This window comes from Siniperca chuatsi, linkage group LG4 (genome assembly GCF_020085105.1).
Source record: "Siniperca chuatsi isolate FFG_IHB_CAS linkage group LG4, ASM2008510v1, whole genome shotgun sequence".
Lineage (NCBI taxonomy): Eukaryota > Metazoa > Chordata > Actinopteri > Centrarchiformes > Sinipercidae > Siniperca > Siniperca chuatsi.
Window position 1 is genome coordinate 7939123 of NC_058045.1, and position 21933 is coordinate 7961055.

General features: G+C 39.4%; 1 protein-coding gene across 13 annotated transcripts in view; it reads right to left on the bottom strand.

Moving 5' to 3' along the window:
* The window catches only part of LOC122874777 (caldesmon-like), a 29163-nt gene that overhangs the window by 4027 nt on the left and 3203 nt on the right, over positions 1-21933 (bottom strand). For 2 of the 13 annotated variants that reach the window (XR_006377672.1, XR_006377670.1), the window contains exons 2-16: positions 13676-13779; positions 9915-10040; positions 8593-8923; positions 7720-8424; positions 7222-7257; positions 7044-7111; positions 5710-5956; positions 5416-5541; positions 4711-4754; positions 4516-4594; positions 3537-3668; positions 3331-3456; positions 2206-2260; positions 1296-1367; positions 1179-1203 (exon numbers count right to left, since the gene is read on the bottom strand). Coding sequence is in view for 4 of the 13 variants with exons in the window: in XM_044193111.1 (XP_044049046.1) it covers positions 1296-1367; positions 3331-3456; positions 3537-3668; positions 4516-4594; positions 4711-4754; positions 5416-5541; positions 5710-5956; positions 7044-7111; positions 7222-7257; positions 7720-8424; positions 8593-8923; positions 9915-10040; positions 13676-13749 (2166 nt within the window). In the remaining 9 variants the exon portion in view is untranslated. Of the gene's footprint in view, positions 1-1178; positions 1204-1295; positions 1368-2205; positions 2261-3330; positions 3457-3536; positions 3669-4515; positions 4595-4710; positions 4755-5415; positions 5542-5709; positions 5957-7043; positions 7112-7221; positions 7258-7719; positions 8425-8592; positions 8924-9914; positions 10041-13675; positions 13780-14166; positions 14327-21933 lie in introns of those variants that run through there. The other 11 variants (XR_006377668.1, XR_006377667.1, XR_006377675.1 and 8 more) reach the window with 7 other exon arrangements.

The following is a 21933-nucleotide window of genomic DNA, read 5'->3' on the forward strand; positions in this document are numbered from 1 at the left end:
CATGAAAAAAAATGGGTTTTTTAAAGAACTGTAGAAAATAGATCATACACAGCATTCAAACATGATATCCTCAAAGTAATGAAACATCCTGTAACAACATATAGCTCACATTCATGTGTGAAAGTAATCCATGTTCCCAATAAACAACCACATCAGAGCCAAGGAATACTATTTATGTCCTCAAAGCCAGAGTGGGAACTAATGGTAGCATATGCATAATATAGTGTGTATTACACTACGTGTGTGAGAGGCACGAGGAAGGATAAAACAGAAATCCACACCAATGGCAGCCATCTCCTTCATCACATCAAAAACAGTAATTCCATTTCAGTTTAGGCAACTCAAAGAGAGATTTTTAATTCAAAATACTTTTAACAAGAGATAATTATCATACACAGACTAATGAGTTAGGGACTGTATGAAAATTATTAGTGGGGGAGGGAGGTTTACTTTATGTTTCACTTTACAAAAAAGCAAGGGCCTCCCCAGTGTTCATTTTTTCTTTGGCCCCTCCCCCAGTATTTACAAAAATCATCTACATATGGCCGAACATGCATTTTATGACCTGTTGCGCACAAAAAAGTTTTTGATGTAACTGTAAATTTTTACAAGAAATCTCACATGGGAAGAATGAAAAGACAATAATACATAAACTCCCCCTTTTCTCACCCCCACCCCTAACAATTTTCAAACAGTCCCTTATTAAAAAATTATGTATACAGATTGTAAGTTAATTTGAATTGAATTGACTGAACTGAGAAAGAAACAACCCCAGCGTTGCCAGATTGGACTGACAAAAGGAGCACAATCAGAGCGTTGGTTGTAATAAACTACATTTGGTCATCGTTATTGGTCATTGCGTGTCGAGATGCACTGACTGAACTGAGTGCCCTGTCAATCTCAATCATACAAGATGAGATGGAGAAACAGATTTATTGGAATATAGAAAATCGCCCAAATTGTACAAAAAGTTTCCCAAATGATCACAGCCCACCCAAACCAATTTTTACCTGCCCAATTAAAGAAAAAGTAGCCCAAATGGGCGGAAACTGGCCAATCTGGCAACACTGACCCCAATCATGTGTGTTGAGACAGCACAAAAACAGCATAAACATCACAAAGATCAATCACTCTGTGCCTGTGGAACGTGCATTGAGTGTGATTAATCTGCAAATTACCTCTTCCACCTGTCTATTAGGTAGACTGAATGAAACAAACAAACAGGACAATGTCATTTTAAATCTTTTAAAGCATTAACATCTCCCCCTCTTTTGCTGTAGAGGTGTGTGTGTTACCTTGGCAGGCGCAGAGCCCTTCTTTGTTTCCCACATGCCACGCTTGTTACCGATGTCACCTGGTTTCACATCCTGTGACAAATAAAACCAAGCATGACCCTATTAGTCTTATGCAGTGGTGGAAGAAGTACTCTGATCTTTTACTTAAGCAAAAGTACACAACAGTGTATAAATACTCCTGCATTCAAAAATCACCAGCAAAATATACTTAAAGTGTCAAAAGTAAAAGTACTCATTATGCAGAATGGCCCATTTCAGAATTATATATATACACATTAATGTGTAAGCATCACTTTAATATTGCAGAAGGTAAAAGTAGAGCTAATTTTAACTACTTTATATACTACTGGGTAGCTTAATCAATAATAATAATACATCAGAACTTATTCTTTGATTATATTTTGTTTTAATAATATGAATCTGCAAAGTCACTAGTAACTAAAGCTCTCAAATAAATGCAGTGGAGTAAAATGTACAATATTTCCCTCTGAAATGTAGTGAAGTAGAAGTTTGAAGTAGCATAAAATGGAAAATACATAAGTATAGTACAAGTACCTCAACATTGTATTAAATACAGTACTTAAGTAAATGTACTTAGTTACATTCCACCACTGCAGAAGTATTATCAGAGAAAATCACTCTTTGGTGGAAGGGCCAACAACTCATAGACATCTGAAACGTGACAAGGAGCCCCAAGTAGACACTGCTTTTTTGTAAGAAGTCATAAGCCAAAAAGGTCTTAAGCAAAGTATTGTATTTTATAAGCCTAACATGTGTTTTTTATGCATCGTACAGTACTGGAGTATATGTACTTCATTACTTTCCACCTCTAGCCTTATGCAATTATTTAGTATTTTTTATGTTTCTGACTATTAGTGGTAGTTATGGTGAAATGGGTTTAAAATTGTACCTTTACCAGTTTGAAGAGTTGACAAAGAACAGCAGGAAAATTTGAGTAAGGAAAGCTGAGAAAAGGAGTGCAATTGCAAATGGGAAAGAAAGGCAGAAGATAATTAAACAACAGTATACGAATACAGACATGCATTTAACTGCTGTACAGCTTCGTCCCGTCAGGGGGAGATGTTGGCGTATAAGTAAGGGCAAGGTTATAACCGCTCCTCTGGCCAAGAAGTTTGACACCAAAGATATCTCGCCCATAAATTTCCATTAGAACAATGTCACACGTCATCCAGCAAGGCTACTCCATATGGACATAGTGTAATGTCTCCAGAAGACCTGGTAAGATTAGCAGCTGGTGTCCTACTTTAAGAAAAGGACACAGTGTCTACCAAGTACCCGGTTACAAGTGACCCCCCCCACACACACACTTATCGGCGCCATAATAAACAAACCAAATTCATCATTCAAGATCCACTTACTTGTTGGCTGTTGTTGTCGGTGTTGTGAAATAGGATAATAATGTCTCTGTATGTGACAAATGTGAAGGGAGATGACCTTTTACCCTTGACTGAAGGAGATTTGAAATATGGACTCACAGTGAGATTGAAATATACTGTTACTGTTTTGGCTTAAAGTGAGTCAAATACAAAAAACTAAAACTGAGATCACTGTTTGAAAGTACTGTTTGGTTTGTGGGCTGTAATATAATCTTGAAATACATGTATAGAGTGTCGAAATGGATGTGCAAGGAAGCACGTTGGCATTCAGCCACCTGGCACATAACTGCTGCTCAGTGCTTTGTGGTTATAATAATATTCTTCTTCCATCCAATGATTTCCCACAGGTTTAGGCTTAAACACCTATATTAAAGGAGGGTTATTTGGCCTTTGGTAGCAGATGTTGTGAAGTAAACTGTCCATGTGGTGTCACTAGACTCCAGACAGCAACTTTGTCCAGACTGGGAGCTCAGATATAACGGCTGCAGCCAACAAAAGACTGGCATGTTGATGTGCAAATGAGCACATTAGCGTGTACAGAATATCAAGGGATTACTCTATTGAAGTAACACTGGTGTCTAATTTACAATAGTATGTGTGTGTGTGTGAGATCAAGACAGGGATTTATCAGGCCTTACTGCTGGCTTTGCTGCAGCTGGTGATGCTGCTGCTGGTTCAGGTGCTGCTGTCTTCTCCGCCTCTGCAGGCTTTGCCATCCAACTGTTGACACGTCCAGCCACGCCTCCTTTGATACCAGCCACGTCCTGGGAAAAGAGACATCTCAAATACTCAATCAGGTATCAGTAAATCTCTCTATCCTTCCCTCTTTCTCTCTTTCTCTCACCTTGTTGGCAGGGGCTGGACTGTCAGAGGAGCTGCCAACGTTGCCTTTCTCCCACATGCTCTTGATGCTGCGTGTGCCTCCTGTAGGAATATCTGCCAGTGGAGACTTGGGGGATTTGACGTCCTTGTTTCCCTGTGGAAAAAGAGGATGGATTTAATTACTTTTACATGGGCAAAAACAGAGCTCCACTGAGGATCAGTGCTGGAAAGTAACTAAGTACTTGTAATCAAACAATTTTGAGGTATTTCCATTTTCCATGTTATTTTATACTTCTATTCCACTACATTTCAGAGGCAAATATTGAAATGTTTTCTCCACAACATTTATTTGACAGCTATAGTTACTAATTACTTTACAGATCAAGATTTTACATTAAAAACATAATAAGCTCATAAAATACAAATGCACTGTTAAAGATTAAACCAGCCGTTTCCAACCTTTTTGGCTTACAACCCCTTACAGAAACTCAACGTCTTGTCGTGTTTAAGATGTCTATGAGTTATCTGTTCCACCAAAAACAGATTTCCCCTCTAAACTTCTCAGATGATGTCATTTAAATAAGTGTTCAAGGCACAGAGGTAAAATTATTCAATATCTAACAAAAACAGAAAAGATTCAGTCCAATGTCCAAAAATGGTTTGTAACAAAACAGTTTTTCCTCTTTCCAAACTCGTTACTCATCTCACATCCCCCCTCAGATTGATCTTAAAACTAGTAGTTAAAACTAACTTGACCAGCTACAACAGTAAAATGCTACTAACACTGATGCATCAGCAGTCTAATAATGTAATATGTCAAAATATGTCAGTTACAGGGGCATTTCTTTGCTGATTATGCTTCTGTTCTTTTACTTAAGTAGGATTTTGAATGAAGGACTTTTACGTGTATTTTTACATTGTTGTATTGGTACTTTTACTTAAGTAAAGGTACCAATCTTCCACCACTGCTGAGGATTGTGAATAAAGTTGTCGGGTTTCACCTGGATGGCAGAAGTGTACTGGTCCAGTCTGTTGCCGATCTTGGAGACAATTGGAGTGTGAGACACTCTAGCGGCGGTGCTGTGTGGATGAACAACACACAGGATTTTGGTATGGCTCACAAATAGTGTGAAAAAAGTGTGTCTGGTTTATTAATTTTGTTTTTATTTTACTGTAAAATACCTTTTATTGCTCACCTTTTCTGGGCTGATTTGCTCAAGAATCCTGCCTTCTCCCCGATCTGTACAAAGCAGCATAGTTTAAGGTAATAAACCAGTCTGTCATTGACAAGCACAGATAAATTCGGACACAGTCAAGCTGTCCTGACTTCCTTCTTGTCTCCAAGACGACCTCACTGAGAGGCAGACCAGTCCATCCCTGGGAAGGTCTCTCTGTACTTGAGCACTATATTGGTTGGTGCTTGAGTGATTGAACTGGAGAATTTGGCTGTCAGGGAGCCAGGATACACACATACACACATAAACACATACACACAGCTCACACACACACAAAATGAATTATACCTCCCGTGTACGCACAGAGTTACACACACATTTCTCAACATTCCTCCAAAAATACTCCAGCAAGAAAATTACCCAGTCATGGTCCTGTTCGACAACAACCATATTTGAGTACAGCACAGAAGTCAGCTCGCTTCTTTTTTCTTTTTTTATTCTTGTCAACTCACAATATATGGGTAATATGAGAGGAATTAACAACAGAAGTTGAAATGGGTACAGCAAAACAAACAACCACATTAGGCCACAAAACATTTTGACCATAGAGGGAAAAGGAGAATAACTATGCCTCTTTTGCGATGTCTCACAACTGTAAACAACAAATACAAACAGATCTGTCGTTACTGTCGTCTACGATGTCTGAACCTCTGCTCCTAAACTCACCTTTGAGGAGCCTTTGGGACTGATAGTAAAGGCAGGTTTTGTAGAATCTTCCTCCTTCTGTTTCTTCTTTTCTGCTGCCTCCGCCCTCCTTTTCTCTATCTCCTCCCTCATCCTCTTCCTCTCCTCCTGTTACAAACACCACAATTTGCTATCACACTTTTGTCATGGGTTACAAACTAATTCCTCTTAGGATGAGTATTTCTCTCTGATCCATGATAAATGGCACATAACCAAATCAAACCAAAGTAAAATTATGCTTTACACCTAATTTCTGAATGTAAAATCCACCCTCACCTGTTCTTTGGCTTTCTTGTCCTCCAGCTCCTGTTTTTTCTGCCTCTCCTCCTCCTCCATGATCTTCCTCCTCTCCTCTCTCTTCCTCTTCAGCTCCTCCAGCTCGGCCTCTGCGTCCTGCTGCTTCTGCTTCATCTTCTCAAACTCCTCGCTTTCTGCATTGTTTCGTCTGCGCTTCAGCTCCTGCAGCTTACGCTCGGCCTCCTTCCGCTCCACGTCATCTGCCCTGGTGGAGGGAACATTGTCCCTGCTCACAAACACACACAATTATCTAATGATCAATACACACAGTATGCGATTTGAGGGGGGCCGAGAGGGGATGCCATCCCCCTTGTTAGCAAAATGGCCAAAATCCGTCCCCTTTGTTAACCTGCTCAAAAGATGCTCTGTGCTTTGTCTCATAGTGGCGCTTCACATTGCTGCTTTTAACAATCGGCAAGATCTCGGAACATATGAGACATACTGGTTTTGAACTGCCTATGGGAAGATTAAATATGTAAGAGTCTTTCCATTCTTGATTAAACGCTCTGTTTTTGCTTTCTACTTCTCTCATTTAAGAGCACGCCATGTGAAATTGCTTGTCAGACTTGTCTCGTCTCTCCCTGTGTGTGTGTACCTCACTCACTAACTTGACTCACGGCCGCTAAACCAGTACCGCTGTTAGCTGTTCTCACTTATTTTTTCAGTCAAACCAAATCTTTGTGCTGCAAATAGTGTTTATTTGATAATATTAACTTAATAATTATACATTATTTCAGACTTTAGGAAATGCCCCTAAAAATCTGTTCAAAGGGAAAAAAATAGGCTATCTTCTGAAAAGAAAAGGCACAAAGGAGTCCTCCTTGTAACATGCTCACAATACTTGCCAGGTATAATGTTGACCATGTTCATCATCTTAGTTTAGCATGTTAGCATGCTAACATTTGCTAATTAGCACTAAACAGAAAGTACAGCTGAGGCTGATGGGAATGTCACTAGTTTTATAGGTATTTGGTAATAAATATATATTGGACAAACTAAAATCTTGACCCAATGATGGCGTCAGATGAAAAGTCAGGGGATCCTCTGGGGATCATGAATGTCTGGACACAATTTCATGGCAATCCATCCAATAATTTATTGTTATGTATTTCAGTCTCGACCAAAGTGGTGGACCGACCAACATTACAGTCCACAGAGTCACGCCGCTAGAGTGGCAAAAAAAATACATTTGAATTATCTAATGCCTTTACATAGTGGCAAGTATGTATACAAAAATGAAAAAGAGAGTAGTGTTTGAAAGATGTATGTTCAAAACTTTAACATACTGCCATGAGAGGTCTGGCCAACTTTACCTCGATGTCTTCTCTGTTTTCTTAAATCTATTCTCAATGAGAGCTCCGTTCTGTTTGGATGGTTCATTCTTACAAAAAGAAGAAAAAAGTTAGACACCACAACACTGTTCCAATTCATATCTTCCATATTAGAGAAGAACGCATTAGGTATGCTGAATGGAAATCAATTTTGTTTTACCTTTTCCTTGAAACCAAATCTCTTCGGCTTCTCCTCCTTTACACAGAAGACAGAAATGGAAGAAAATTATTAAAATAATAAAAAACAGCAGGCTCAGTGGAAACACATAATGTTGTCGAAGCCCACAAAAAAGCCATCAATCTTTGCTGCAATCAAAGGCTGGGCAGTGAATGCAACGCAGATGTAAACTGAAGACACATCACAATGTGACATCCCCAATACAACCACCTCTTTAATCCATTTGGCACTCTGACTGCTCAGTAATCTGTGACCACACTGCAAAACCATATCATACAGCAAATATCTGCAAAGTGAGAACAAAGCCTGGATAAATCAAATGTGGTCCACCAGTGTCACAGGACTAAGGGTTTGTGTTACATTAAAATGTCTGTATTCTGTTACTTTACAAATGGGGAAGTTAATACTAGCGTTTTCATTTGCGCTTTCCAGGTTTTTGAAGTGGCTGTTGGTGAAAAGACAAATAAATCACATCAATACCTCCTCTTTCTTCTTCTTGTCTTCCACCTCTCTCTTTTGGCACTTGTCCTCTTCCTCTTTTTTCTTCTTCTCTTCAGCCTCCTTTTTCCGCTTTTCCTCCTCTTCTTTCTTCTTCTTCTCTTCAGCCTCCTTTTTCTGCTTTGCCTCCTCTTCTTTCTTCTTTTCTTCCATCTCCTTTTTCCGTCTCTCCTCTTCTTTCTTCTTCTTCTCTTCCATCTCTTTCTTCTGCTTTTCTTCCTCCTTTTTCTTCTTCTCTTCCATTTCTTTCTGGCGTTTTTCCTCCTCTTCTTTCTTCTTCTTTTCCTCCATCTCCTTTTTTCGTTTTGCCTCCTCCTCTATCTTCTGTCTCTCTTCCATCTCCCTTTTCTGTTTTTCTTCTTCCTCTTTTCTCAGCCTCGCCTCCATTTCCTTTTGTTGTTTTTCCTCCTCTGCCTTCTTCTTCCTTTCCTCCTCCTCCTCCTTTAGCTGCCTTTCTTCTTCCTCTTTCTTGAGCTTTTCCTCCATTTCCCTTTTTTGCCTTTCTTCCTCTTCTATCCTCAGCTTTTCTTCCATTTCTTTTTGCTGTCTTTCCTCGTCTTCTTTCCTCTTCCTCTCTTCTTCCTCCCTGTCAACATCAGGAACAGCTTCCTCTTCAGCATCTTTCTTTCCTAAATCGGCCTGCTCAACCTCTACTTCTGTTGCTGCAGCCATCTCCTCAATCTCCTCCTATAAAATAAGTTACATTTTTGTCAATTTATGTATGTATGCCAACAAAAAAAGTTAGCAGAAATCTAAAATAAGAGACCATACCCCATTTCTTGTGCTCTCTTTTTATAATCTCACTCCAAACAGTCTTACTCTACATATAAAATCTTACGACATCTTTCACTTTACCTTCTCATCTTCCTTCTTGTCTTCTTCCTCTTTCCTCCAGGAATTCGTATCAGTGTCTGCCACCTCCTCTTGAGGTGGTTTCACCTGCTTCTCCTCCTCCGCTTCCTCTGTGTGTCGCTGTCTGCTGCTGCTGATGGAGGACTCCTCTTCCAGTGTGCTGTCTGTGCCGTTGGTGGTGCTCATGGTGGGATCAAACTCCTTCTGTCTCTCCATGGCCTCCTTCATTCTCTTCTGCCTGCGCTCCTCCCTCTTGGCCAGGCGTTCCAGCAAAACCTGGTCATCATCTGCACCTCCAACACTGGTTGTGGTGGAGGATTCTGTCTCCGTCACACTGTAAGCACATGAAATCCACTTTTTCATGAGAACAGCGGAGCCTGAAATTCAAATCTAATCAAAGCCAAATCTCCAAATCCCCATTGCAATTAAATGTTTCATCCGATCAAGTGTGATCAACCCACATCAATGTTTCTGAATGGATCTTTCTGCTGTGGCTAACCAGAGGAAAGATTGATCAAAGAACCGCACAACCACTGGAGGCAGTTCCAAAATCTGAGGCTGTAGGTGATTAACAATACCCAACATTTTAAATTCATACTTGTGCTGTTGTGGAGAATGTTTTTCCAAGGTGTCTCACTCTGAAAGAACTTCTTAACTAAGTTGAGCGAGAACAAAATGCATTTAATTAAAAAACTAAAGTTTTTATTTCCCCAGCTGTTTAACTGTCTTTACTGTTGAGTATAGAATAATATTTCTTACATGTTCTGTTAATGTATTGTATATGTTTCAATACCTAATGACTATTTTATTTCGGCGGGGTCTGAGATTTAGCCAAAGATAACTGATAGCAGATCTGCTTAAGCTGCAATTTCATGGTCAATAGATTAACCATTAAAATATCAATGGTGTGTTTTACTGTAAAATGGCATGGTTTACTTTTAATGCTTAAACATATTGGATATTTTTCAGTCCTGTAAGTCCTAAAGTCAACAGGCTCTCGGTCCTGAAACATACCTGGGGATAATCAAGTACTGAGAGCAGCATACTGTAAATCCACCCAGCTCACTGGCAGAAAAACACCTCTCTATTGTCCAGCACATGACATCAAGTCTGTTTTCTGCTTTGGTCTACAGCTGTTTATAGGGCAGCTCTACTCTCTTGACTGAAAGAACAAAATCACTGGTGGAAGGTTTCAGTTTCTCTGTTAAATATCTTGTGAATCTTGCCTTCTTGCCTCTTGTTTTCCCGGTTTGTCGCACTGCACAGTGTGATACACTTTTTGTTCCTCATCTGCATTCTATCCATAGACTTCATCTACATTGTACCTGTTAGTGTCGATCACATCAGTGGTTCCAGACTCCTCTAAGTCCTTCGTCTTTTTCCTCTCCTCCCTTGCACGTCTCCTCCTCTCCCGAGCTTCCTCCTCATCGTCATCGTTGGTGTAACCCACACTGAAATATCACACATTAAAAGAGATAGTACATGTGTTTGTATTTTTACTCCAAAATGAGACAGCTATTGTAAAAAAACAAAACAGTTTTATTATAGTTACATATTTCTAGTTGTGTTTTTGAGGGTATAATAATCAATGGTAGTTAATATTGACTAATGCATTTCAAGTAGCAAAAAATTACCAAAATGGATAAAAGATGAAATAGCAAATGTAACTCTCCAGTATTTGCATTCATGATTACAGCCACGTTTGTATCTGAGCATGTAAACATAAGCTATTAAAAGATATTGTAAATATCTATTGTAAATAAGACCCTCATTTCAGGTTATGACCTTAGTGTGGACAGTTGTGATTAGGTAATTAATTTGAAGGACTTTTAGAGGCCTGAGGAGCTGAAAGTATCTTGTGTTTCACAAAATGAAAATATCAAAAATATACTTTATTTTGTGTAACGGAAGTATCTGATGACCCCTTAGGTGGGGAACCACTGATATAAGCCACACTTTCTCAAGCTGACCTCATGAGACAATGATGGAGATGGGAGATGCCACAACAGAGGGAAAACAGACTTAAATAATAAGAAACACACATTCTACATGCATCTGAGATCTAAATGTCACATCGAAGAAACTGAGCATTTTTCTAAGGAATGACCCTCATGGCAACTTATTTAATCAGAGACAGAGAAAGTGCTGGCAAGAAAAAGGGAAGATGAAGAGATAAAGAAGAGGACACAATCACCAATACTAGACAAAAAAGTCTTTACCCTCCTGTCCTTCCCTTCCATCCTCCCCATCTTACTCACATCCTGCCATTGACCTTCATTCAACTCTGAGTAAAGCCACATGCCCGGCTTTATCTTTCCAAGGTACGGGTATTATTTCCCTCTGCTCTTCCTGAATCCGCAAACACAATGATATACAGATGTTGTGAGAGGAAGAGGTGATGGGAACCACAAGAATCCTTTCTGTCTTTAAAACAGAAACAAAGACTTAAACAAGGCGGACATCCAACAAATCCTCAGGAAAATGTTCCTCTAAATGGCATGGGTCGCCCCGAGAAATCATTGAGGAAGTAATTCAATTTGATATTACTCCATTTAAAGCTAGGGGCCTGATGTGTGAGTGCTGTTAAAATGTTACAGTTACATTTCTAGACGACCAACCCGAGGGACATGAAACATAACAAATGGAGGGAAATATGATGAGAGCTTCTTGGCTAAATGGAGAACTGAGTGAGATGAAGGGAAAGAGACTAACTCAGACTGTCAGGGTCTGAAGCATTCAGAGCAGGCTATCTTGTGCTGAAATAAAAATGGCACTCAAAACATTCCAGCGTCTGCAGCATTTCCTCGGGCTGCAGAGAGGAGCTGAGAGGCTGGGTTGGCATTGCTGGCAGGGCTGGCTGCAGGACTGTGAGAAAATTGTTAGGAACGCCTTGTTTTTCACTGGAGCTCTGATAGGACATCTGATATGACAGCAACTGACTTCTGAACTGGAAGAAAATAATCTGTTGAGCTGCGACTGATTGTCATCTTCACCATATCTGGTCACAGCGAAATTTGTCCTTCATCCCTTAAAAGACAAAACTGGCGATATTCTATATTTTTACCAAATCCAATGAAAACACCAAAACCAACAATGTGTTAGTCCGTCTCTCAGTACTTTCCAACATCCCCAGCCTGTCTGTGTCAGCCCCAAAGCCCAATCATTCCCACTGAAGATGTAAATCTTAAAATAACTACATTAATATGTAGTTTCATTAAAAGTCTAAAAGTCTAAATGATTTCCTAAAACAGCTGGGCACTGAAAATTTTAGCAAACGTTACTCAAACAGGAGTAAAAAGTTTGTGTGTTGGGGACTATTTTCAGCTGCGGATTGATACACATATGGTGCTCTAGTGAGTATTTACGGCAGCAGGGCGGTGTATGTGGGATTGAATGAAAACAAACTACAGTGGCTGTGTTCATTGTAATGAAGGAACATGACATCGCTCTGTCACTCGGTGCAACTGTGTGGCTCATTGATGTGGATTTAATAGTTTTTGGACAACAATGGAAGTCTATAGTACAAAGGAAGAGGTATATTTGGATACACAGAGAATACTTATTAAAAGGATCAATTTGTTGTTGATTTGTTGACAATAAGAACTTAACCTTTTAACCCAGCATCACTGTATAGTGAAGTTAAATTAAATTAAATGTGTGAATAAAGGATATTAGATATAATATGCAATGCCAATAGTGCTGTATCAAATGTCCAGGTGATAAAATCTGCACAGAATCTATTTTATTTCTACTAAAAGAAATTACAAGAAAAAGTTCATGAATGAGGGCTGGTACAAAAATGACTTTCATACAGTATCAACAGGTTTCAACTGTATATTTTCTCTTTTCTGAAGTCTAAAAACAGACACATTTAATGTTTTTCTTTAGTTGGTCTTGATAGTCTTAATGAAAAATCATCCCACTGTTTGATCCCTATTTTAAGTAGCTCAGCATGAAGCAGCAGCTGACAGCTACAGGTGTTAACAATTTTGCTAATTGTTTCCACTTACCTGGGGTCATGACATCACATGAGGTCTCCATGGTTTTGAATCAGTAGTAGTTTGTTTGGTTTATACTGTTTTACTGTGTATATTGTTAGAGTTTTTGCCCATGTTCTGCATTCCCTTACAGTTTATATCACTGTATATCATTTTCACCTTATTGTGTTATACTGTAAGATATAGTCTAAAGAGCCAAACCTGCAAGTCATGAGTGAACATTTTACTACTAGAGTGGATGTCAGCAATAACTCTTTTAACGGTATTGTAATATTTATCTGAGCACAAGGAGAGAGGGAGGGAGACAACAGAGAGCGAGAGACAAATCCAAACAGCAGCACAGCCGACTGACTCCCAAATGAGCGAAAAAGGCAGTGGAGATCATTAAGCCGTCATCGTCTGAGCACCATCCAAAGTCCTGTGTGTTCTACGCTGCTGCTCCATGTGGAGACACACAGGCACTCTCAACTCCCTCATGCAAAAATGCATAAACCTAAAGACAGACACATTCACAAATACTCACAGTAAGCCTTGATCACTGAGCATCTGTCTTCAAGACTTTGCATGACTAATGGATCATTAGGAGAGAAGAATGAGAAACATCTGCATGCGCTCTGAAATGATTCATTGCACCATGGTAAAGTTTGTCTTATAGCCGTACAGGGTTAAAAACAGAAAACTCTTTTTCTTTTAAACTAGATTAAACCACACTGCACAGTATAGATGGGACTTCCCTGTGAGCAGCTGGTGTCTAATAACTTTGGCAACAACTGCACATGTGGTTTGTAAAAGTGAGGGAATGTTAACCAATGATGATCAAATATGGTGTACTGAAGCTGAAACTGTACCAGGTTTGTTTTGTGAGTCAGACAGTGACTGATGAAACTAATGAGGCTTCAATTTAAGATGTTGTGATGTGGGAAGTCCTTTTATAGTATTTGTACAATTTTCACCATGCATTCACTTTTTTCTACTAAATTTAACTGGTGCTTGAGTGTGCAAGTCCATAAATATGTGCTTGTGTGTGTGTGTGTGTGTATGTGTTTTGTTTTGTCTTTTGTTAATATGTTCTTAGAGGGTTCACTCACTTGTCAGCCTCGAGGCGCATCTGCTCTCTCCTCTGCCTCCTCAGCTCCATGCGGCGGTCAAAGTCATCGTCCATGATGCCCAAAAGATTCTCCTCACTTTCTCACTGAAAGACGCAATTGTGATATGAGATCATCTGTGTTAAATTCAGTACAGTCAGTCGGTCAGTCAGTCACGCATCAGTTGGTTTATCTTGGATTGCATACGTGATCAACGGGAGAAACACATGCTTGGAAAATCCTCTGATTGCTGCAGTACATGGCAGATTTTTCATAGGATGAATTTCATTTCATCATCATCAATTTCACAGCTTTGTGAGGTTTAATACAAAGTGACAAACCCTCACTGTGAAAAAGAAAACATGCTGAATTCAATTAAAAAGCAATTTATAAATGAGCTCCAATTCAGTAACACATCAAAGTACAGGGGACCACCCAAGACAGCTTCATGGATAAAAAAATGAAAAACTTCAGACCCTTTTGGTTTACAATACCTTAGCAGTAGCTGAAGTTTAGTCCATGAACAGCAGTGGCTCGCCTCTCTTCATATATCAACTTCTACTGTCTGGTTTATATCTCAGCCCTTCTGCAGCACAAAGAATTCCTGCTTGTTCTTTCAGCGACTTTAACTACCAGAAAAGGCAAAGCCTGCCTCTCTGCTCCCCTCTCTTTCTCTCTCAGCCTCCCTCCTCCTCCTCAACCTGACTCCTGCTCTTTTCCCTCTGTCTCACTTTCCCCTCCCTGATCTTTGACTTCAGACTCTCTCAAAGTGTTTCCCTTGGTTCGTCTTGTTACATCCTGCTTTCTCTCTTTCTGTCTGATGTGCTTTAGCTCTTGTGTCTGTTTTTTATTTATTTATTCAGGATTCCTTTCTTCAAAATTAATTCACTCCTCTAAAGGGATACCTACTACCCTTACCTCCTCCTCCAACTTTCTCGGTCCTCTTCAACCTGTTCCCTTATAGGCCACTTTGTTTGCCACCAAATGTCAATACCGTCTTTGCTTAAAACCACTGTCCAGATTACCATGCACATACTGTACATCAGTTTATATCAGTCATTATCCATGGCGGATTCAGTGAGATAACTTTCCAAACACAGATGTATTATGTAAGAGAGAACGAGTAAAAATCAGATGTGGCTTTTCTAATAAGACACATGCACAGATTCCTCTGTTGTCTCAAATTCTAGACTATTTGTAGATTTGGGTGTCTTTTAGGCTGCATCTCTAGCATTGAGCGTCAAAGTGAGAAACATAGATGAAATCAGTTTTTTATTCTAAAATGTTTATACGGGGGGGTGCACGGTGGCAGAGCGGCTAAAGCTCCTGCCTCCCAATAAAGAGATCGTGGGTTCGTAGGATCGATTCCCGGACCAGACCAACATCACACAATCTCTCTGGGTGGAGTCTGCATGTCCTCCCCGTGTTACCGTGGGTTCTCTCCGGGTTCTCCGGCTTCCTCCCACCGTCCAAAGACATGCATGTGTAGGTTAATTGATAACTCTAAATTGCCCGTATTGAATGAATGTGAGAGTGAATGGTTGTCTGTCCTTGTCTGTGTCTGTGTTAGCCCTGCGACGAGTTGGCCACTGTCCAGGGTGTACCCTGCCTAAGGCCCAAAGTCACTGGGATAGGCTCCAGTCACCCGCGACCCCCTAACGGGGACCAAGCGGGACCATGCTTTATACGGAGCATGGGAGCAAAACCATTGGCCAGATGCAGAGATGATGCACAATATGCAGCCTGAAAGACACTCAAAATAGTCCATAATAATCTACAAATAGTCTGGTTGACTGGCAGAATTTAAGACAACAGAGGAATTTGTGCACAAGTCTTATGTCTTATGAGTAAAAACTAAACTGATTATTATTTGTTCTCTCTTGCAAACACTTATGACTCTGGCATTTTGGAAAGTCATTAAGTCCTTGGGAAATTATCTCACTGCCTTTTCCCCCTTGAAAAATCTGCCACGAGAGGAAACTGATAATCAAGATTTTTAACGTTCTCTGTTTAATTTTGAACTTAATTGTTGGTTGTGAGTATAAGTGTGTTTTCGAATTGTGTTTCTTTGCTTTTTATGTATGTTTCCTTGATCAATAGGTACTACCTGTTCAAACAAATTATAAACAACTATCTAACCTCCTTTCCTAAATGGAGATGGAGGCGCATATATCCACCGGGCAGCCCAATCTACACTTGTAGAGGCAGGACAGACATGACAGCCCTGAGCAAAGCACCCCTCATTCATCATAATAATCATTAACCCTTAACTGCTTTTACTCTTGTTTAGTGCAGGTCTACTGAAACTCCATGACATCCCTCTGACATCAGACATGATGAAGTGTACATGTAAAATTCATTGAAGATTCTGCATTATAGATAATTCTAGTATAAGGCTGCCAAAATATATAAACTACAGCTCAATGTGCATCTACACCAATCAATCTGCAACCAAAGGCCTCTATTAAGGTTATAATAAATCTGTATTTTTGCCCGCACTGGTAGGAGATACTTTCCTAAAGCTAATAATTCCGTAAGACCATAAAATCCTGTGCCACGTCTGTAAAACTTAGATGCATAATCTTGAGTGTTCATAGATACAATCTTTGAATAAATTGAGTGTATAGACTTAAATGCAATATCAACTTCTTGGGCTGAAGAATTAATCAGATCTTCTTGAGTAACACCGTGTTAACACCTTTAGTCTTTGAGTGCCAATTCCAAACCACTGCCAATAAAAATATTTATCAAATGACATTTTTTCTTACATGGAACACTTACAAGCTGCACAATAAGCAGCTGCCATCAACCATCCTTTGATCACTTTGTTTAAGTCTGCTCGAAAGTCTGCCAGTAACTCCAGCCAACAGATACAGTGCATTACAAGTACAGAGGAACTCTGAAGTGTGATTTCAGAGAGGTTTGCAATTCTGTCTCACTCAAGGAAGGAAAATGAACCAACAAAGAGTTTCCAGACATTTTGGCTCAGTAAATCTGATGCAAATAAATCTCAAGTATTCCTTTTTTTACATTTCCTGTGTAATCATCCCAAATTACAGATTACAGTTTAGGAGAGAATATCAATTTTGGATTGTGAAAAACAAAAGATGCAGCATGTGATTGATGCAATGCCTGCTGCAATACAGTCCATCACTCTTCTAGCAGTGTTAGTGAGTACAAAACAGTTTTTGTTCTTCTATTATATCTCTGCATGCAGTTTTGATTTAAGATTAGGAGCCACAAATTCTAATGTTCTACTGTAAATATTGTCAAAAACTTTTTTTTAATGCTACGCTGATAAGTATGAGGTTCATTATAACTCTCAGCAATGAAGAAACTGATTTACATCGGAGCTGCTACATCCATGTAGTGGTGAACTAAGCTTCGCTAATCTCACAGTTTCTGATCTGGCATACATGTAATATATTTATGTCCTAAGCAGTTTAGCACAGTTAGCGTGATCCATCTTGATCATATGAGGTTATGTAAAACTATGCAGTGTCATAAAGAGGCCCACTTCAGTATCATCTCTTTATTTAGGTATCTGTATCTTCAGATCTGAAGAGGAGCCCACCAACAGTGAGCAGTCGGTCATAATGGAACAGAATGATATAGCAGTTTCATTTTTACAATGCCGACACCATATACAGTCACAAAGGCTTACAGAATGGGCCAAAAGAGGCCTTTTTCTAAAACACCCACTACATGGGTAACAAAACAATTCAGAGCTTTCCTGGAAAAGGACAACACTCTTCTACACATCACTTCCCCACTTTGTAGAAGTTTGGAGAGGCTTGGAGAAGTGGTTGTTGCTAATGTATAAAACATAATGATCTGTAGAGTCCAGGAAGTAAGAGCTTGTCGGACGGTCGGTCCACTGCTTCGGTCCAGACTGATTTACCTCAACAACTACTGGATGGATTGCTCTGTAATTTGGTACAGACATTCATGTTGCCCAGAGGATAAATCCTTATAATGCTGGTCATTCCCGACTTTATATCAAGCGCCACCATCAGGTCAAAGTTTTCACTTATCCAGTGAAATATCTCAACATCCATTCAATTCAATTCAATTTTTTTTATATAGCGCCAATTCATAACAGAAGTTATCTCATTGCGCTTTTCCTATAGAGCAGGTCTAGACCGTACTCTTTATAATATTAATTACAGAGACCCAACAAATCCTACTAGATTGACTGGGACAAAATTTTGTATAGATATTCATGGTTCATGAATCCTAATATTATCCTAATAGATTTTTCCTCTAGAGCCACCATAAGGTTAATATTTTTGGTTTTAGTAAAATGTCAGGACAACTATTGGATGGATTGCTATAAAATTTGGTATACACAATCATGTCCCCCTCAGGATGCAGTGTAACTTTTCATCCAGTGCCATCAGGTCAAAATGTTAATTTGTCCAATACTTTGGTTTATGGCCAAATACCTGCAAACTAATCATATTTCAATCAAGCCTCAGCTGTACTATGTGTTAAGTGCTGATTAGCAAATTTTAGCATGCTAACACATTAAACTATGATTGTCAACATGGTAAATATACCTGCCTAACATCAGCATGTTAGCGTTGTCATTGTGATCATGTATGCATGCTGAAGTTAGCATTCAGCTCAAAGCACTGCTATGCCTTACATACAGTAGCTGCTAGCATGGCTGTGGACTGTTATTCTTGTTTAAATCAGAAAGGATGGGCAGTTTTTTGGGATGAATTGAGAATCGCTAAACACTAATAGGTTTTTGTCAAAATACAAAAACACCCATCGGAGCATTAAGACATAAAATCATACAGTTTGTGTTATCGCTCTGTTTCAATATTTGCAGGATTAGCACCAGATGCAGGTGTCCACAACAGCACTCACCCCTCCTCCCCAACACCCCTCATCATTACACAAAGTGTCCCTCACAGTGATGTTATAGGAGGTATTCCAGCTATGTGATCTCTGTACAGTATGTACAACACTGAGCCAACATCAGTCAACCATCATGTTAAGGGCACCTTGTGTCCTCCCAATGTTCACATAAAGACGTATGCATATGCAATCATAATGACCACAACAGTTCATTTTGTCACTGTCTGTGGCATTGTCATCATGACCATTATGAACAATTTCATTGCTGTCATAGCTGTCATTTTCATCACCACCCATGTTTCTCATAAAACCATTACATCTCAAACTCTCTCGCAGTCACACATGAGACTAACTGTTATCCATCACTCCCTCACAGCTGTTCTTCTATGAGACCAGTTAAGGTCTGGAGATGACAAAGGCTGGTCTGTTTCTCAGCCAGGAGCTGGAGCATTATGGACTCTATGGGACAGCAGCAGACAAAGACTGCAGGTGACTTGCAGGCTAACAGCTCACAGACATGTCGGAGTCGTGATCCAGGCCTGTTTAGATTGGCCCGGGTCTAACAGGACCGGCGAAGTTCTGCATTTCTAAAAGTTTAAAAACTCGCCACTCTGGCAGCTAGAGGCAAATACATTTCTACCCCCTCTATAACAGTTGTCCCATCAGTCACCAGGCAGATGATTTATATGGATTAGAGGTATTGTTGGCGGTGAATTATTCCTGCTCTAACGCTGAAATAAATGTAAAAACATAGTCACCCTTTAGATGAAAGCAATGATCATATTGACATTTGAAAGGCAGAAATGTCAATATGATCAGTGCTTTCAGACTCTCCAAACTCTGAAACTGCAAGAGATTCATGTAATCTCCTCATGTAAATGTGGACAGCTTGTTATAGGCTGTTATAGTCTTTCTGTCTTGAGGTGGAATCAAGTTCACAAATCATTCCTACATGATGGGTGCCCAGGACAGTCTCTAATTCATACATCTGTAACTGATTTGCATCATCTGGGTAAGCTCTCCATTCTGTGGCCTGCTCTGACTCTGATGGAACAAAAATTGGTGCAGTACATCTTTCTCTCTCCATGGTCACTCTGCTCGCATGCAGCTGGCAACTCGTCACTGGTTTACCAATGGCTGAGTGCTGCCTCTAACACTCACCAGATACTGCTCATGAATATTCATAAAGATGTTTACGACAAATCAACTGTCACAAGAGAAGAAGGGCAGTGACAAGGAAACAATTCTGGCTTTCTTCTGGCTGCATCACATTGCCAGGCACGGACAACAACTAAAAAGGCAAAACATACTTCTGTGTGCATTCTGTCAAATGTCTAAATACAACATTTATTTCACAGCACTTCACAGCTAGCTAACTGTAAAGCAAGCTTTAATTGGAGGTTCAGATACACAAGGACACTATGACACAATATGGCTTTTAAAGGAATAGAGTGGTCATTGGGAAATGCACTTATTCGCTTTTATGCAAAGAGTCAGATTAGAAGATACTACACTCCTGTCTGTGAGTTAGCTATGGAGCTCGAACCATGAAATATACTTATTTCCCAAAATGTTGAACTGTTCCTTCAATGGACACAATTGCTGGCATGCTGCTATCTTAATAGTTCAAATGTTCACACGCAGAAGCAAGATATAGCACATATTAAAACTGATAACTACAACAGACAACACCATTTTTTTACATTCCAACAACAGCTGCATCTGGTAAAGAAACGTATTTTCTAAACCTGACATTCTACTTGGTCTGTGTGTATTTTAACTACAAAACTTTTCTTATTTAAATCTGCAGTCATTTTACCTTTGAGATTAGACTGGGAAAACGTTCAGGAGCTATAACCTAGAAGGAGAAAAAAAGGCTTCCCATGGTTCGAGCAGGTTTAAGGGAGTCTATTAAAAGCATGCGGGTTTCTGGCATATTTAGGGAAAAACTAGTGAATATATGACGTGTTAATAGGGTGATGTGATCTGTATAACTTGAGAGTGAGTAAAGTACATACTTAGGCAGTGAGTAATATTGGTATGGATTTATGACTTGTACGTTTAATATAATGATTGAAGTTAACTAGGTGACCTATTAAGTGTGATTAATGGATCCAGCTCTGAGGAAAAAACTGTTTGCTTTTGGAAGTATAACATGTCAGTGTTGCCCATCAAAAGGAGTTAAATCACAGTAAGCCCACATTTGAGCCCTTTGTTTCTGAAGCCAACTAGGATTTAGCCTGAGAATACCTCAAGTGGTTCACTGAAGGTTATAATAAGTCTTATAAGACATTAGTGCTTGGTATGAAAAACAAAAGTTAAAAGCCTTCCACTAAAAGCCCCATCATTGCATCAATTGCATTATCCTCCTCCAGACATCAAAAAGAGGCAGAGGAAAGCATTATGTTCTAATAAAGACTGTTTCTGATGTATGATTTACATTTGGTTTAGCAAGTTACAGTAGACCTCACATCTTCAATCAGGAAACAGCTCTCTTTCCCTCTCTTGTAATCATCCCAATACAATTTGTGGGTGTAACAAAAAGGAAACCAGAAAATAAAATAATAAACTGTACTGACACAGTTCTATAGCAGTTGCAGTTTAACTGACAATGTTACATCCACCATTTTGTCAGATCTATGACCAAGCAAATATTGACAGGCATAGTTTATCTACTTCCTAAATACCCTTGTTGGAGAATTATCTGTAGGTACTCTTTTACCATAACTAACCATAACTATATTTTCTGCAATCAATTTACTGCTAACCAAGCTAGCCATTTTACTAGCTGCCTGAGACTATTGTGTTGCTAATACAACCTTCTAAGCTAGCTAGTCAATTTACTGTTGGGCTAACTGTTATGTATTTTCCTCTTTTACACACAAACATTTTAGGAAAGAAGCTTATTCACTTTGTTACGAGAAGATTGACACTACTCTGCACACAAATTAAGCTTCCGCCAGCAGCCGACTTAGCTTAGCACAAAGACTAGAAACAAAGGCAAACAGCTAGCCTGGCTCTGTCCAAAGATAACAAAATCCACCTACCAGCACCTTTAAAACTCACTGATAAACACATCTCGTTTATTTAATCAGTAGAAAACCAATGTTTAAAAACAAAAAATTGCCGTTTTGTCGTTTTTACACTTGGTTTTTGTTTTGAGGGACACTAATTTGACAGTTAGCCAGTGAATCCAGTGTTACTGTACTAATAAATTTTTACAATACCTTTGTTCTTACAGTTGTTTATGGTATCTTGTCTTTTTCTGATTTAAAATCATTATCATTTAATTTATCCAATACAATACAATTTACAATTGCTTCCAGTAAAGTTCCAGTAAAGCTGTAAAGGCCAACCGCTGTCTTTGACCTTTATTGGAAGTGGTTAGCTCGCTG